The sequence below is a fragment of the Peromyscus californicus genome, unplaced genomic scaffold (genome assembly GCF_007827085.1).
Source record: "Peromyscus californicus insignis strain IS unplaced genomic scaffold, ASM782708v3 Scaffold_16__1_contigs__length_79575227, whole genome shotgun sequence".
Taxonomy (NCBI): Eukaryota; Metazoa; Chordata; class Mammalia; order Rodentia; family Cricetidae; genus Peromyscus; species Peromyscus californicus.
Window position 1 is genome coordinate 57706882 of NW_026294458.1, and position 19129 is coordinate 57726010.

A 19129-nucleotide genomic window follows, 5' to 3' on the forward strand; every position below is an offset into this window, starting at 1 on the left:
ATTCATTCCGTGTGTGTGTGTGTGTGTGTGTGTGTGTGTGTGTGTGTGCCTGTGCACTGCACATGTGAGTGGGTGTGCAGATGCCTTACATGTATGTGCATGTGTGTGTGAAGGCCATTGGACAGCCTCAGGTGATATTCCTCCTAGGTCATTGTCTGCCTTGGTATTTGAAACAGTGGCTCTCACTGGTTAGAAAATCCATGGTCTTGCTGATTAGGTTCAGCTAGCTGTCCAGCTTGCTCCAGGATTTTGCCTGTATCTGTCTCCCCAGTGCTGGGATTACAAGCACATAGCACCACTTTGTACTTTTTTACAGAGGTTCTGATGATAAAATGCTTGTATAGAAAGCACTTTATAGACTGAGCTGTACCCAGACTCCCAACTCAGCATTTCATTAGAAGATGCTCCATTTTAATTACATAGAGTCATCTTATTATGTAATAGCATCCCAGAACTTCTTATTTCCACCTAATTCAGTACCCACTGATATTCTATTTAAATACAAACTTCATTAGTTTTTATTTAAGATAACATTCGGTATCATAGGTTTCTCCTGTGTGTGTGGTACTAGAGGATTAAACCTATGGACACAGTCAGTGCTGTACCACCCAGCTACATTTACAACCCTAAATTTATAGATTTAAAATACACCAGATGATTAGATAATATTTCCCTCATTTTTGATGTCACAATAAAAAAAAACATACTCTTAAGAGCACAGCACAAAGAATGAATGCCTGTGGGTCAGGATATGGAAAATATTATCTGATAGATAATCAGTATAAACAGTAGCATCCTGTATTTCAGGCCAGTTTCTTGGTAGCTCTTTTGTGTCTTTCTTAGACAGGTGTCACATCCCTTCTTGTATATGGAGGAATTTAAACTCCTTTTACTAGAAATGTATAAACATAGCAGAACATTTCTGACATCAGAATTTCATATTAAAGAAATTAGTGTTGCTGGTAAAACTAATATAGTGCTATAATAAAATGTAAACAGCTTTTTCTATATTTTTGGTGGCAATTATTATCAAGAGAAAGGATAAAAGAACATTCTACATAAGACTGGCTTACCAATTTAATAACTTACAAAGTTTGTGGCTTCTCAAAATAGAACACAATACTTTTTCTAGTGGCAATGTATAAATGCATGTCTACAACAAGATAGCATAGTATGACACTCAAAATACAAAAAGAAAAAAATTAACCCCAAAAGTCTCCATTTTACAGTCTTCTTACAATTAGGTATTTTAAATGGCTAAAATTTAACAGATAAAATAATTTATTCAGTATTCTGGGAAGATATTGACATTACCTCAGTAATGAAAATTGTGCAAAGAGAGTCCATGTTATTAATGGCTGAAGCAGAGACCACCAAATGATTTCCATGAAATTTTCTGAAACCAAACTTAGCTACCAACATAAGGAATTGAGTCTAATATACAATTGTGAAGACCATAATCACCCATTGGTATCTAAGTTTGCCAAGTGAATTTTCCCATACATACTGTGATGCACTAAGCTCTCTACTGGAATTAACTTACAAATGACAGATAAAATATCATATATATGTGGGGGGGGTGATAGTGTAGGTTTTTGTGTGTGTGTGTGTGTGTGTGTGTGTGTGTGTGTGTGTGTGTGTGTGTGTTTGAATGTGTGTGTGTTTGAGTGAGTGGGTTTGTGTATGTGAGTATATATGGTATGTGTATGTGTGTGGGGTGTGTATAAGGTGTGTATGTGTGTTATATGTTTGTATGTATATGTTTACCTTCTAGTAAGAAGTCTTGGTTTATTTAACTATGTTAGAAACCACCTTACCTTTGGTTTTTGCTGTTTCTCCTTCTCTGAGGCATTGGATGGCTTCCTCTTCAGCATTTTGAATTCGGGCCACCTCGAGCGAGGACAGTTTCTGCTGTTACAGAGACTGACAGCAGTTTCTGTCTGTGATGTGCAGCACCAGATAGCTCTGAGCCCTGTGATCTGACACTTCCTCCTTTGGTCAGGATGTGACTTCAGTGTCTACTTGGGTAAAGGTTTCTTTTTTTTTTTTTCCCCTCTCCTGTCTTACCGTAATTATTTGGCAACTCTGTACTATCTTCTCAGTGTTGTATTCTATGACATGATTCCTCTCTCACACCTTTGGCATGCCTACATTAATCCTGCATGCCTACAAATCAGTAAGGGTATAATAATTTGAAAAACAAAACTTATTTTCTCAGTTTATGTAAAAATAAAAGAATTTAACATATTAAATAGGAAGGTACAAGAGGAAAAGATCTGAACCAATAAATGAAATAAAACAGAATATTGTGGATTTTCATTATCAAAAATAAGAGACTATTTAGAGAATTCAATTTTTTATGTCTATAATTTTTCATTCTTTGAGGTTATAATTACATCATTTTCCCCCTTCCCCTTCCTCCTTCCAGTCTTTCCCAGGCACATCCCCTTGCTCCCTTTCAAGTTCATTGACCATTTTTCTTTAATGCTCCATATGTGTGTATGTAAGTACATAATTTTACATTTCTAAATAAAGATCAATTTGAAGTTAAATAGTATTAATCCTTCATAATGCTGTCCCTATACTACAGAGTATAGATTAAATTTACCCAGCTATAAATAGAATTAAAACTCCAGATATGAAGGATTATTCATAGGTTACCTTTTAAAAAGCAAACGTATCATTGTTATAAACCCTGATTAATAAATGAACCACTTCCTGCTACATAGTATAATTCTGCATTTTGATAATTGCTGCTTAGTAGATGGCCTCACCAACTGATCAGTGCTGCCTTCAAATAAGGCATCCAGTATCGACTAAGAAAGCCTAAAATAAGCACCAATATGTCTTACAGGTTTTATTAAAAGCCAAATCCACATATCCAGAAGTAAATGTCAGAAACTCATGCTTTCTTACAAAAGGAGGCTTTATCAGAAGCGCATGTGCAGTGTGTTTCAAATGCTGCCTCTACTTTAGCCCAGTGCTTCATGGAAAGTTTCTGCTTATCGACTCCTTGGGTTAAACCCAGTAGTGCCATATTCTCAGTAAGAGCTTCTAGGTGCCAAAGCTCTGGACCCTCTTTCTCGGTTGGTTTCCCCTCCTACCTCTGTGCCTTCCTCCTTGAGGCCCAGTTAGAATTCACTAATTCACTTTAGAAATGCTAAATTGAGTACCTACTATGTGCTAATAAACAATATATCAAACCTCTTAACTAAGAAGAATAAAACAATATTGTATGCACCACCAAAGAATTGGGTAAATAAAATACACTTATGAGGATTATGGTTAATAGACTTCTCCAGTTATTGAGGTATTTTGAGAACTAAGGGTTAGTATTTTCAGAACACTGACAGGGGAATAACACGAGAAACCCTCAAAACTCCAAGGCTTGGTAATTCCCTAGAAGTGTGCCCTTCTGTAAACTTTCTGGGTGTGCCTCGGTTAACCTAAGGTGGTAAGTTATTCCATCAGCTAAGAAATTGAAAGTCATAAAAAAGTATTTTCTTAGCTGAACGTTTGTGCTCTTTGTGCCCTCCATTTCTTTGTCTAATAGATAGAAGTTTAATTCAGCGGTGGAATTTGATCAGTTAGATGAGAAGGATAAGTGGTGGTATGTAATGCCTGAAAGTTTCATTGAGAATAAAAGGCATTGCTAAAATAGGCCACACTTACACAACATCACTTCAGAATAGTAGTTTTACTTAAAAAAATTACTGGGGGATACTAAATGAATGTTAAATATCACACAGTTATATCTAGAATATTTGCGATAGTTTATGTTTTTATAATGACAACTAAAATATAGTGAATACTTACATCCCTGGTACGTGTGTGTGTGTGTGTGTGTGTGTGTGTGTGTGTGTGTGTGTGTGTTCAGTTTAAATGGGGTTACACAACAGGTGACAGTAATGCTCCCCCAGAGCCATAGACTCCCCAATAAAAACCACCTTGCCAGTCATGGGAAAGCTTCCTTTTGAGTTCTTGATTGGTGGTGGGGACGTAGTTCAAGAGACTCACACAATGATAAACACTATTGTCATTACCCGTGGTTACCTCCCAGAATTTGAGGGTAAGACCATATTGATGAAGGTGCCAAACACTCCAGACACGACTTAGATGAGTCAAGCTGGAACTTACCTGGAAGCCTCCTCCCTGAGGATTACTCTAATAGTGTCAGATGGTGCTTATGCAAGCTGCCAACAATTACTTGCCCAGAAAAACATGCCTAATGGTACAATGGGGGCACAATTATATTGGGATACCAGCAGCTATCTCATCGGACTTGAGACCTGTTCAATAGGAGGAAACCCATGCCTCGTTCTGTAAACATAGTGAAGTGCCTGTGGCTGAGAAGTCATGGACCCTAGAGAAGAGCCTACTACTGTCGTTTTCTTAAACCTATATAATTCCTAACTATATTCTAAATACTTATTCTTATACTCAAAGAGTAGCTTTCACCTCAATCTGCTACAAAAGAAGCTTCCTTTTGTTGTTGCCTACTACAAAGATCCATAGTGGGTCAAAATGTAGAGAATAAGTGACTGTGGGTGCCTAACCTCAACTGGTATAGCTACCATGAAACCCCTATACCTAGGGTTCAGAAATACAGTGGAAGGTGATGTGAAAATATTATAAGAGCCAGAGAACTAGGACCCTTGCTGCTGGATATATGTACAGACATATAAACATACACATAGGTATGTATGAATGCACATATATTGGACTTAAAGCATATACACATGTATGTATGTATGTATGTGTGTGTATGTATGTATGTATGTATGTATGTATGTATGTATGTATGTATGTATGTAATTTTTCCTTAATGGACATGGCTATTGGTAGGTGGTCCATATGCATTCATCCACCCTAATTGGACTTAGTAGATTATAAAAAAAATAAAAGGACATGGAGTTGGGAGGCATATCTGTTGAGGATCTCAGAGTAAGTGAGAAGGGGAATTAGGTGTATACATAAGTCAAGATTAATTGTATATACATATGAAATTATCAGAGTATAAGATTATTTTTTAAAGTAAACAATATCATACTTAAGAATTTCATATAATCATCTGTTTATATTTCTAGGCACTTGACCAGCTCTATTACCATAAGGAGTATTTAAAATGTAAATAAAATCAATATTTTGTTTCAAATTTATAGATGAGGGAAGTGATTTCCAATCTTCAATTTACTTAGGGAAAATTTTCTTTGGCAATTAAAAGATAAGATGTTTGAGTTCTTATTACGGTATAACCATGTTACAGTCCTTGATGTTTATAAGATATCATGTAGCAAATGCTTCCATTAACCTACTTGTATGTTAGGGAATTCTGCAGTTCAGATATTTAATGAATGACCCGAAATGCTCCAGTAAGTTCAGAAGTAATGGTACAGCAAGACTGAGGTGGAGGGTCAACACTGAGCACACCTAATTGCTGGTCATGATTAGGATCAACCACTAGGCCGTGTGTTGCTTCAGATATGTGTGAAAGAAGGAAATTGCGAAAGTACTCTTGGTACTTTGCCTTCACATGCTACCTCAATGGTTTTAGAACAGATGCAGGATGAAACAAGTATGGGACGGGGTGTACATGACCGCTTCCTATTTCTGTCATGGATAGTGAGTCAGATTTGTGAAGAAACTGCAGTGAAGCGACAAAGTGAAGTATATGTTTGGATAATTCAAGTTAGATTTACACAAGTTGTTTCCTTGGTCCACCAAACATTTATTCAGTAACCACCAAAGCCAAATCATAATTGGCAGCAAAGTAGTTATCATGAAAAATTTTTGTCTGATGAATGTAAGCTGAAGATATTGATCTTCTGAGGACTTCATTCCACATCACTGCCTTTACCATTATAAGGTAAAGTATTAAGTATCTCATTGCTTCTAGTTTACATTTTTTTTAATGTTAGGACATTTTACTTGTTCAATTTGTACATGGTTTTGAAATCAAATCCTTTAGAATAGGTCTAGATGCCCTGCATTGCCTTGATGGCTGTGCCTTTTTCAAGCCTGTATGCTTGGTCGTATACAATCATTTGCTCCCACACTTTACTGAGACAACTATGTCTGAGACCAGTTATAGAACCCATGGGGGGCCTGCCCAGTTCTGAACAGAAATAGAGGAGGGGAGGAGGGGGGAGGAGGGGAACAGGGGGGAGGAGGGGGGGAGGGAATCAGAGGGGAGGAGGGGGACAGAGGGGAGGAGGGGGGAGAAGGGGGTCAGAGAGGAGGAGGGAGGGAATCAGAGGGGAGGAGAGGGACAGAGGGGAGGAGGGGGACAGAGGGGAGGAGGAAGGGGAAACTGAAGTCAGAATGAAATGAAAAATTTAATTAATGAAAAGAAAAGAAAAATAATAAAAAATAAAATAATATTCAGAGAGAGAGAGAGAGAAGAAACAACCTAAAACACTGCTGTCTGTTCCTCAAGTGCTCTGTTGAGCATGGCGATGGGGAAGTACCTTTCAAGAACTTTGAAATTAGCAACATAAGATTGTCGTCCTGGACTCCATCTCTGAACGTCATAATGGAAAATAGACCCAAAAGAGAAGAGGTTATTCCATTATGCTCTGCAGAATTCGGTGTCTTAGAAGAATAAAAAGAGTCAGCTGTAAATGCAGCTTGACTTGGTCATTCCGCCTCCTCTTTGGCCCCTCAGACCAGGCTCCTTATTCACAGAGCTGGGAAGGGAAATGTACTGAAAGTGGTCTGGGCGGAGCTGCTGAATCCCTGCCTGTCTATAACTCACGAGAAGCTGCAGACAGTAAGCTATCACAGGAACCTGCCTCTGTGGTGGCTTCCCTTCTGACTTTGTACTTTTCCTTGCTCTGAGGAGTCATTTACCGGGTCCCTGGGGTTCCTGTTTATTAGTCCTTGCTCTGTAGAAACTGTCTTTTCAGCTTTTTGAAGACCTTTCAAGCCTAAATGTGACATTAAAAACCTTTTCTATTAATTTTTCCTGTGATGTCCTGCCTTACCTGAGATCTGTGATATATTTCCTATTCATGCACAAATAGGGATGGTCTAGGCCTACAAGCACTTCTCCTACATAATTTAGAATATTGGATTAGAATCTTAATCAGTTTTGCCTTGTGTAAATAACAGAGGTCAGTCTTGGTAATGACCATTCAGGATGGTAGGTTCCAAAGATTCAAAGCCTAAATAATTAACTTTCCTGACCACTCCACCCAAAAACAGTACATAATGTTGAGATGGATGGATGTAAGAGGTCTGGCTGGATATAAAAGAACAAAAGATTTAACTCTTTCCCTCTGTTCTTAGTTTAGGCTCCGTTTAAAATTAAATGATCTCCTCAGGGAGTTACAGAAGTCTGCAAGGAAGAGGGCAATTCAATTTGAGCATCAACCTGAAACTCTTTGTGGTTATTTCTATTATAAACTTAATTTTTTCCATGAAGTGAATTACAGTGCCTGCACCCTTCTGTCTGTATGCAAGCATGTGTGTGTGTGTGTGTGTGTGTGTGTGTGTGTGTGTCTGTCTGTCTGTCTGTCTGTCTGTGTCTGTGAGTGTGAAAAAGGGATTCACTCTTGTACTCACGATGTTCCTAGGAGATGAAACATAGATGTATCAAGAGGCTTTGGATATCCGGGGAAGTTTCTTGTAGAAAGTCTAGCCCTGCGACATTTCGTACTTTAAATTTCTAAAGAGAAAATGAGACACAACATGCTGTTTTCTTGGTTGTAGGATAAAGTAAGAATGCACAATGATCTAAGTGCACAGGTGGACACTTCCTTGAAAGAGATGAGAACTTCTTCATTCACATTTACACATGGAAGATGAGAAACAGGGTAAGGGTGACTGAGGAAAACAGAAAGAGAGGACAAGTTTAAAAAAGGGATAGTTTAAAAAGAGATGTATAATAAATAAATTAGGAGAACTGAGGAAGTTAATGCATGGATATAAGTCACTATTATTACTTTAATAAATTAAAAATACATACTTTCTATGTAATTTCAAACCATATAAAGATGTTATAGTGATTTTCACAATAAAGATAAAGCTTTATCCATGTGTGATTAAAGATTATAATATTCATGAACTAATCTCAGCCCTCAATTTAAAAAAAAATATTGATGAAGTGATAGTGATTTTAAGTGCTCGTTATAGGTCATGAAGTATGCTGTGTGATTTGTTGGTGTTTCCCATGCAATCTTTATAATTCTCTTGGGCTCATGCTAATGGGATCGTCTTTGAAGTGCCGAAGTCAGGATGCAATCCAAATTCTCAGCTCATAACCGTCACTCTTTGTCATAACTGTGTCTTGGCACACTAGGAGAACTGGCATAGAATGGTTAGGGTTTATGGGGTAGTTGGGGGTCAGGAATGGTGAGAGAGGTGGGGGTGGGAATTATACTGAGCTGCTTGGGTAGTTGTAGAGAAAATCAATTCAAGAATGTGTAAAAAAAATTGAAGACGAAGCTATCTTTCAATTCAACTTCTTTGTTGTAGATTTTATCACTACTCCATGCTAATGTTAATTATATCATAATCATCTTCTCTAATTTTATACTCAAACAAATTGGTGTAATGTGGGTAAGAATACCACTCAATCTTCTCTATATTTTTTAAAGGTTCTTTTCAATTTGAAGCTCTCCAGTGCTGTAGTCTGAATATCTGTCTACAGAACCTCAGAACTTATATGGTAAAATCCTCAACACAGATGTGGAGAGGAACCTTATATACTATTGCTGGGAGCATAGGTTGGTACAGCTACCATGAAAAACAATATGAAGAGTCCTTCAAAAACCAAACCAAAAAAAAAAAAAAAAGATAAGCCACAAAGAAGATTGATACCTATTCATCATCAATGAAAATGGATGGAACTGGAGGACAATGTTGTATAAAATAAGTCAGACTCCAAAAGGTAAATGTCTAAAACTTAAAATTATTTGAAAACAGAAGAGATACTATTTTAAAAGAAGGGGGTGAGAGAGGCAGGGAAAGAAGACTATGTTTGGGAGAGTGTCTCTTGACATAGCAGTAATCTATGCAAAAGAAACAGGTATATAAAAAGAGAGCCCATGATTCTCAAACTAGATAACTAAGAAAATATAAAGCATAAAACAGTTCGACTCAGCCACGAACATCACTGTTTATATAACGATAAAGCATATATACATATAAATAATGACTGATTATTTAACTAACTAGTTATGAGAGCTGGAGAAAGAGAAGAGGGCACAGTCCTCAAGGACAAAAACAAGAATCAATAGATCTTGCCTAATACATAAATCAAAAAAGAATATACTTATCATTTAGAGGACTGTATACAAGCAGCCATTTTATAAAAAGTTTTAATGCCGGGCGGTGGTGGCGCACGCCTTTAATCCCAGCACTTGGGAGGCAGAGGCAGGCGGATCTTTGTGAGTTCGAGGCCAGCCTGGTCTAGAGAGCGAGATCCAGGAAAGGCGCAAAGCTGCACAGAGAAACCCTGTCTCGAAAAACCTAAAAAAAAAAAAAAAAAAAAAAAAAAAAGTTTTAATACTGCAGGGATGAGAAAAGAACTGAAGGATGAGGTGTGAAAGGAGGTAAAGAAAGGTTCTAAGGACTTCTGGTTTTAATTCTTTGCTGTAAGGATGTTCAATTTTACTGAATAAGAATAGCTTTAAAAGTGTAGGACAGACAATATTATATAAGTAGGAAAGTGAGTATGATCATTATTTGGACATAATGTTAAGGCAAGTAAAATGTGAAAATTAAGACTCATGACTAAGGAAATAGCAAGCATTTTTTACACACAGAGATTGGAACTCTATTAATCCATATCAAAGAAAGATGAAACAGACCTCCAGACAATATCAGTTCCACATGTAGACAATGGATAATAGACAGCACCAGGCGTCTTAGTCTATTCTGGCTGGTATAACAAAATTTCATGAGCTAGTAGTTTTCTTAACCATAAAAATTGACTTCTCAGAATCCTCTAGACCAGGAATTCCAAAATCAGGATAGCACTAGAGAGATCTGCAGGTGAACATTGGAAATTTGAATCAGGCATGGGACATTACGTAGCCAGATGCTCACACATTTCCGTCTCCTCAGTCTATGGTTGGATTGTTCTCCCTTGAGAAAGATTCAAGTCTCACACTCATCTCTTCAGTCAGAGTTTCACGTGCAGAAATATTCATCTATAATATAGGAAATGATGAAGCTCCTTCAGATCCTTTACATTTGAGTGCTGTTTTTTACAGTATATAGAATTTGGACCTATGATTTTTTTTTCTCAGAATGTAAAAAAATCTATCAACCTGTCTTCTCGATTACAGAATAGTGAAGATTTGCCAGTGTGTTTCTTGGGCTATCCCCCTCCCCTCCTCTCTGTCCTGTTCCTCTTTCTCACATTACTTCTCCATTATCCATGGTTACATTTTTTAATAAAGATTCTTCTTCCTTCCTTGCACATTTGTTTTCTTAAAAATTCTTTCTCATTATTTTTTATATTATAATATTATTACAGCATTCCTCCCTTCCCTTTCCTTCCTCCAAACCCTCTGATGTACCTGTCTTCACTCTCCTTTAAATGCATGGCCTCGTTCTCCACTAATTGTTATTAAATACATATATCTTCCTAAATATAACCTGCTCAGTCTGTACAATGTGAATTGTATGTGTTTTCGGGGCTGCCCATTTGGCACTGGACAAACAATTGGTGTGCTCTTTCCTGGAGAAGGCCACTTCCCCTGCTCCCAGCTTTCCTGGGTGCCCTCTAGTTCCTTGCGCAGGGTTGAGGATTTATGGGCTTTTCCCTGTACATGTTGGCATGTCCATTGGTGTCATCCTAGTTTGGCTCATGTTTGGGAAGTCATGTCGGTGAGACTTTATGTGTGTAGTTTCAGATATTACCAGGAGACATCTTTTCCACTAATTGTTATTATCAATAATTTACTTTAGCTATGGTAATTTCAGTTTGCAGGAGTTCTTTCTGGTTGTTCTCATATACTACATTATACTCTTACAAGAGGTAATGAAATGCAATGGTTAAGAAATCAGGCTTTAGCTGGGTGGGTAGCTCACGCCTTTAATCCCAGCACTTGGGAAGCAGAACCAGGCGGATAGCTGTGAGGCCAGCCTGGTCTACAAAGTGAGATCCAGGACAAGCACCAAAACTACATGGAGAAACCCTGTCACGAAAAAAACTAAAAAATAAAAAAATGAAAGAAAGAAAAGAAAAGAAATCAGGCTTTAATCAAGCTGACAGTACAAATTCTTGCTCTCTGTTTACTTGGGTGACTTGGCAATCTTTTCCATAAAATGGGCATGACAGTAATAGTTACATGAACTGTATTGTTATAAATATTAAATAAAACACTCATAACATTACAAGTACTTGACATGAATTTGACACTATGTAATAACCACAGAAATAGGTAGCAATGTTCTCTTGTGTTTAATCTTTGCTACTTTCAGTATTCATTTTTTTGCAGATTGTTTTCTTTTTTATGTTGATTTCCAGGTTTCATCTTCAAGGCTAGCATAAAATGTCTATTTGTTGCTGACTTCTGATACATAACTAAACCATAGCATGGGAAAGCCAACAGGAAGTTCTATGAAAATTGTATGTGGTAGACAGTGTCAATTTTGACCCTGACAGAATCTAGAAACATCTGGGAGAAGGACTTCTGGTCATGCTTGTGGAGGAGTATCTTGATTATGGTAATTGGTTTGTGAAGAGGCATCTCAATTGTGGGTCCAACCATTCCCTGGCAGGGTATCTTAAAGACAACTTGCTTGGTAACAGCAAACTGAGTACTAGTTTGCATTCACTGATCTCTTCTTCTGACTGGGTATGATGTGACCAGCTTAGTTGAATTCCTGCAGTGATGGGCTGTAGAACTGTGAGCTAAAATAAACCCATGTTTCTTGAAGTTGTTTCATTCTGAATGTTTTATCATAGCAATAAAAAGTAACAAGACAGTATGCTTGCCATGTGATTAGGCAGCAAATACCCTACTAGAAGAAAAAGGTTGTCCATTTCTTGGATTCTTTGCTTACAGGTTCTTCAGAAACTAGTCACCTTGCTGGGGCTGTAAAAGGGAAGAGAATCTCCCTTGGCATTCACAAATGCCAAGGCTCTCAGGGCCTCTGAGGTCCATGCTGACTCATTCATTGCTTTACAACATCCTTACTCTAGTTTTGATTCCATCACTGTGATAAAACACCTTTATAAGAGCAATAGAATTTGTGGATGTGGAGGAGGCTCAGTAGCTAAGAGCTCTTTCTGCTTTTTCAGAGGAGCTGAGTTAGGTTCCCAGTGCCCAAGTCTGTAACTCTATTCCTAGAGGGTCCAGAACATTCTGAATTCCAGGGATACTAGGACACACATGGCATACACTCACATAGACATACATGCACGCAAATAAATAAAGGAGATTTTTGTTGTTGTTGTTGTTGTTTTCGAGACAGGGTTTCTCTGTGTAGCTTTGCGCCTTTCCTGGAACTCGCTTTGGAGACCAGGCTGGCCTCGAACTCACAGAGATCCGCCTGGCTCTGTCTCCTGAGTGCTGGGATTAAAGGCGTGCGCCACCACCGCCCTGCTAGAGATTTTTTTTTTTTTAAAGTAACTGTGGGGAGAAAAGAGTTTACCTGGTTTTCAATTCCAGGTGATAGTCTGTGACTGAGAGGCAGGCGTTCACATCATATCCACAGTCAAGAGTAGAAAGAATCAATGCTTCCTTTTTGCTATTTACTACATAGCCGATGTTCTACTCTGACATAGTCTAGAGCTCTGCTCATAAAGGGTGCTTCCCACAATGGGATGGGTCTCCTTACATTCCATTACCAACACAGTCCCTCACAGACATGCCCATGGGCCAACATAATGTAGGCAATTTCTCATTGAGATTCCCTTTTGAAGTGATTCTAGGTTGTTTCAAGTTGACAGCTAAAACTAACCTGTCTAAACTTCTAGCATCAGAGTCTGCACCTGACACTTTCTCTGGACATTTATTCACCTCCCATCATCTGGAATATCAAATGAACTCACTCTTCCTGTCTTTTCTGAATTGCTTTGTCTCTTTGGGATTGCAAGTTTTTGATAAACAATGTAATATTGATACATTGTTGAATTCATCATATTTGCAGCAGGAAAGGTTCAACTGGTCCATGCATGGTCTCAGAGGTTTCCGTCTATATTTGGTTCTGTTGCTTTGTGCCTCTGATGACCCAGTACATCATGGTAGGGGCATACTTCATCATAAGCTTATTCACTTCATGGCAGAGAAGAAGCAAAAAGAGAAAGGAAAATACACAATCCTAATCTTCCTTTCAAGAACACACACCCAATGACCTCTCTTCCTTCTAGTAGGCCTCATCTTCTCAAAGGTTTCACCACCTACCAATACTACCACAGACTGGGACCAAAGTGTCAACCTATGAGCCTCTACATGACATTTGAGACTGACTATCAGTAAACAGAATCTCATTGTGGCAAGTCTGTGGCATCACATGCATGTTATTTGTCACAGGCATCTTTACTCTGCCTTTTGAAACATTATATTATTTACTAAGCTCCTAATTGTAGGAGATGTGTAGCTAATAACAGAAGACGATTCCTATCATTACCACTTCTACCCTGTAATTTTCCAAACTGACATAATGATATGGCAACAGGTATGACTCAGTAGAAAAGGACAGGACTCAGGGTGAAGCTCTCCCCTAGAATGCCATTCTCACATGCTAACTGCTGTTACTCCGCATGTCCATATACTTCTCATTACACTGAAAACAGCAACTTCTGGAATGTTCTGCCTCTTCTTTCTCAAGATACCTGACAACTCATGTTTTTAATCACAAAAAATTTGAAAATAACTTTGAAGATAATATAATTCAGTGTCTTCAGAATCATAGCTCATCAGACTGAAAGCAGCTCCTGATCCTAGCCCAACAGTGACAGGAGAAGCTTACGTACATCTTGAAGAAAACACCCCCTTTCTAAGTCAACCGTACTCTGAAGGTACTGTACCTGACAGGTGCTATTTAAATCTCCTGCTAAGTTCAGACTTTGTTCCTCAGAATCTCAAGAGGAAGGTAGGTTACGCTGATCAATAGAGTGTGATTTCCTGTCTACCTTCTGAAGGAGAAAAAATGTGATTAATAAAATATTGCTGAAGAGATATATCTGTACTTCCTTTCCTTAGAAAAGCAATTCTTAAATGGGAAGATAAAGATCATTTTTATCTTCTTTCTGTCTTTGTTCAGCAGAGATTTATGAGAATTTCATGAATGCTCAGAATATTTTTTCAGACCTTAAAACTTGAGAGTATACTATAGTTGTAAAACTATAGATGATAATTATATAAGCCATTTATGAAAAAGATCCCTATCATCATTATGCCCCCTTCTTACTACAGTACAATTATGTGGTGAAATGTTTGTGTGTTGGTTCAATAACAAAAGAAAAAAATAGAATTGTGAATGTTTTTACTGTAAAACTATTCACCACAGCAAAACCAAATTTTTATCATGTCTTATAGATGAACAAGCTTCAATTTAACTGGAATTCCACTTTTACCTTTCATCATGAAGGGTAACCCAAGATGTCTTTAAGAGAATGAGTATATTATATATACATTGCCCTTCCCTAACACACACAAAATGCAGATTCCACATGAAGTATAATGCCACAGTGAAGCTTGGACACTCCGAAACTCCAGAGTTCCTTTTCTAAAGCACTTACATTTGTCATTTATACAAAGGCACATTCAAATAATCATTTACAGGATTTTATTACAACATCATGTGCAACTCAATTATGTTTCTTTCTCATAAGAAAACTTTCCCCTAAAAGCTATGTCTGTGAGAAAGGAGAGTTTGATTTTCATATCAAATGAGTAGTCTGACCAATGAAACAGCCAAGTTAATGTTTGTGCCCAGCAGCCTAAAACAAATGATTGATTAAAAAACGAAATCATGTTGGAGAGGAATCAGACTCCCTGTTCTATTTTTTAGGGCAGAGAATTCTGACCACCTATAGTGCCCTTAGAGTGAGCTATGTACTTAGACAATTAGTCCTCTGTGGAGAAAGCTTGGCTAGGAGTTCTGTTTCTCTTGTGCACCCATCCATGGAAGTCTCCTGAGGTGACAATTGTGATGGGATTTTGCAGAACTAATGTAGCTTTGAGTTTAGACATGTTGTGTGAACTTGGAACAGATGTATGCTCTCTGGATCTAACTCTTCTTATTAGTAAAGTGGTGAGCTATTTCCTTGTGAGATTGATGTTGGGATTAAACCACATAATATACACAACATTTCTAGTGTAGAGAATGCTTTAGTAAGTTTGGACTTCATCCTCTGCACCAGTACAAATCATGACGTGCCTAGTACACGGGCCCCACTCTCCTTCCAGGATGTGGTCACCATGTCACACAGTTTCCTGGTAATGCGTCCCACCTGACTTCCAAAGCCAGAGTGTGTCTCTTTGCTGCTAACCTGATATTCTCATACTGTCACATGCTGACATGATATTTGACTATGCTGTTTATTCCCAGCCAGGGGAAATTTCTTCGAGGGAAGTCAGTTCTGCTTTCGCTTACACTTCACGTTAACCTTTAATTGTGAGTTTACAAATGAATTTAGACTCCACAGTCATTCCCCTGACTTAGCCTGAGTCACGCCTCAGTACTGTCCTCCTTTCCCTGAAATGACCATGTAGATTTTTTGGTGTGTGCTCAGACAACCATTCCTTTCTCTCTTATCTTGGCATTCACTTAAGGTTGGAATGCTTTTCTTCGTACTATGGACATGGCTGGCTCCTTTTTATCAGTAAGATGCTATTCTGTTTGTTGCCTCCACATAGGACCTTCTTAAGGCACGTACCTGTAGATGCTTTATGGTTCTTGTTTTATTAGTTACTTTGGATATCTAGAGGGCAAAATGTAGGCCTACTGTTTGCCCTGTCATTCAGCCTGGGGCAGATGCTGGTTCAGGAAGTGTCCATTGAATGAGTTTGTAAACTCTTCTCCATAGGTGTGTACTCCATCTTCTTAGCCTGACAAGCATCATGATCAAAACCTCAGCATCCATAACCCCCCAGAGTGAATAGGATGTGGCAGCTAGAATCAATGCTGAATTTGGTGATATAAAGGTACTGAAAAATTGTTGAAACACAGACCAGGAACCATTTGAAAAACTACTTTCCGGTTTATGGAGAAATCCATAATATATATTCATATACCTTCCTAATGATGATAATGATTTATTATTGATTTATATAGCATTCTCTCTCAGGGCTTCTACACCTTTTTACATATATTATTTTATCCTAACAGCCTTCCTGTGAAGTACTTATCCTGATTTTATGCATATGGGGCCCTGACAACTTAAATTTCCCTTTCTTTGAGTCAGCTCCTGATTCCAGAACTCATGATTCTGAGCCATGAGATCCCCTGTAAAGTATTCACAGAAATGAAATGGCTTCTTCTCCAGTGATGGAAGCTACAGGTCCCATCTCTAGTAGAAAATGTCACTAAAATCTCTCTGACTACTGGGTCATGTTTTGAATCTTCAGACTCTCTTTTGTGGAGATGGTGCTTTGGAAAGTGACCCTTCTTTTTCAAAAGAGAAAAGTACAATGTGACAAGAACACAGGGGAAGCATGTCTGTTGGTCTGGGGGTTCACTGTCCACTCAGTACTGGTGTCTGTTGTTCACATGGAACCAGCTCCTTGACTGAAGCCACCCAAGGTCATATCTGCTGGAGATTAGTATGTGAACCAATCCCCTTCAGTAATGGCAACTTGGACATGACCCCAAGTTGGAGACTGCAGGAGTCTCTTGCTGACTTCTCAGCCTTTCCTATATCTCATATTTTGAGATCCCCTAAGCAGAACTCCTAATTACAGGAATAGGACATTGCCTCTGGTATCTGCCTGCCAGCCTTGTTGTGTCCAAATATTCTGAGGGAGGACCTTACTTTCTTAAGTAACTTGCCTTAACACTTTGCCAGGATTCCAGCAATGGGAAGATGTGTCCATTGTTTTCCAAGGGTTAGACTTTAGTGGGAAGCCAGGCTAGTGACACAGTGAAAGACAAGGCAATGTGCTCTGTGCATGTAGTAAAGAATGGAGGAAAACTGCTCATCTGCTTAGAAAGGTAAGGAAATGTTTCACTTATGAGGTAATGCATGAAGAAATATTGAACAAAATAGGAATTTGCCACATACCTGGAGATGAAAGAAAAGGAGCAGGCATTTGAACAGTGAACAGAGAATACAATATAATTAGACATAAGAGTGGTAGGCATGGCTGTAGTTGGAAGTTTTCCTGTGTTCCAGCCGGCCAGCAGTCTGGACAAATCTCTCCCACTCACATCTCACCAAACAAGCACACAGAGGCTTATATTAATTATAACTGCTTGGTCATTAGCTCAAGCTTATTAAGTGACTAGCTCTTACATTTAATTTAACCCATAATTCTTATTTATGTCTAGTCATGTGGCTTGGTACCTTTTCTCAGTTCTACCTTGTCATCTTGCTTCTTCTGTGTCTGGCTGGCGACTCCTCACTCAGCCCTTCCTCTTTCCAGCATTCTCCTCATCTGCTAACCCTGCCTATACTTCCTGCCTGACTCCTGGCCAATCAGTGCTTTATTTATCAACCAATCAGAGCAACACAGCATACAGAACAACATCCCACAGCACATGGTCTGGGAAAAGAAAACAGTTTCCTACAGAAATGTGTGTTAAAAAAGAATGAAAGGTTTAGAAGGCACTAACTAAACATCAGATTAAGAAGAGTTAGGTACTATATTTGTATTGTACCCATCAAAACAATACTGATATGGCTGCAGGTTAAAGAAATGTATCAGTAGTTAAGAGTGCTTGTTCATCTTGCAGAGGACTCAGGTTCCATTCCCAGCATCCACATGGATGATTCAGAATCTTCCATAATGCCAGATAGGGGATCAGACACCATCTTTTCACCTTCTTGGACACTGGTGTACATGGTGCAAGACATACATTTGGACAAAACACTCATATGCATGAAGTTAATAAATCTTTAAAAAATAATTAAAACTAATATGTTGAATTCCTCATACCTAGCAGCTCAGAATGTGATTTTATAGGGAAATAAAGTTGTTACAATGGTAATTAAGACAAGGTTACAGTGAAATAGGTTGAGTTTGTCATCCAACATGACTGGTATACTTAATGTGTGTGTGTGGCAGAGGGAATATTTGGACCTGTATAATGGGAAAGCTAAAGAAGAACATACAGAGAGATATCCATGTGAAGACAAATGATAAAGCTGGAGTTAGATCACCTCAAATCAAGCAGTGTTGGACTTCCAGAAGCTGGAAATTACAAGGAAGGATGGGAATTCCTTAAAAAAGGGAGTGACCTGGACAACATCTTGATTGTGAACTTCTTGCCTATAGAAGTTGTGAGACAATATTATCCGTTATTTTAAGCCAATTAATGTATACTCTTTTGCTATGGTGACCCTAAGAAACTGATAAAATGGACTAAATAGTATAGTTGCCAATGCATTTGGAATATACATCCATGTAGGGTATGGGACTATTGAAGATTTCCAGCCAAAGGAGGAGAGGGATATAACCATAATAGTGTGATAGACATAAGGCTCTGGGTGAATGTGGAGCATACATAAGGGAGGAAGTATGTACCCCTCCTCCAATTTGCAAATTTTTCAAGGTTTATTGATTACTCTGCTTCCCAAACACCTCTTCATCTGTAAAATAAACAAGCAAGGAAGAGAAAACTTCACCTTTCCTTTTTCTGTATGTGGTCTAAAATGCCATCTCCAAGCTCCCCTGTCTGCATGATATTGCATGGATTAAGAAAAGGAATGCATAGAAATTAAGTCTTCCCAGAGTACCTTATTTAGTGATGGAAATGTCACAATGAAAAATGAGAACACTGATACTACAGTATAGACATTAAAATTATTTTGATATTGATATTTTGAGGTTGATAAAAATAATTCAGTTGAGACCTCATAAACATGAAATAAAATTAACCTTCCAGTAGAAAGCCATTTGAGTTCCCAGAATTGTTTTTCTTGATATTTATCCTAATTGAAGAAAGTGATTTATATACATATCTAGAAATGTCCATTCCTATGCAAGCAAAAAGCCCAAGAAGCATT

The 19129-nt window shown here is 38.2% G+C and overlaps 1 protein-coding gene and 1 long non-coding RNA gene across 3 annotated transcripts in view; one reads left to right on the plus strand and one right to left on the minus strand.

Annotated features, from left to right (window-relative positions):
* LOC128112172 (uncharacterized) overlaps positions 1-19129 on the plus strand; it is a 168060-nt gene that overhangs the window by 130802 nt on the left and 18129 nt on the right. The gene's annotated exons all lie outside the window — the stretch shown is intronic.
* Positions 1-19129, minus strand: part of Samsn1 (SAM domain, SH3 domain and nuclear localization signals 1) — a 90056-nt gene that overhangs the window by 47957 nt on the left and 22970 nt on the right. Inside the window, exon 1 of one of the 2 annotated variants that reach the window (XM_052741013.1) lies at positions 1818-2355. The exons of the other annotated variant lie outside the window; for it this stretch is intronic. Within the exon in view, the coding sequence (XP_052596973.1) occupies positions 1818-1874 (57 nt within the window). The 5' untranslated portion in view covers positions 1875-2355. Of the gene's footprint in view, positions 1-1817; positions 2356-19129 lie in introns of those variants that run through there. 2 annotated transcript variants of the gene reach the window in all.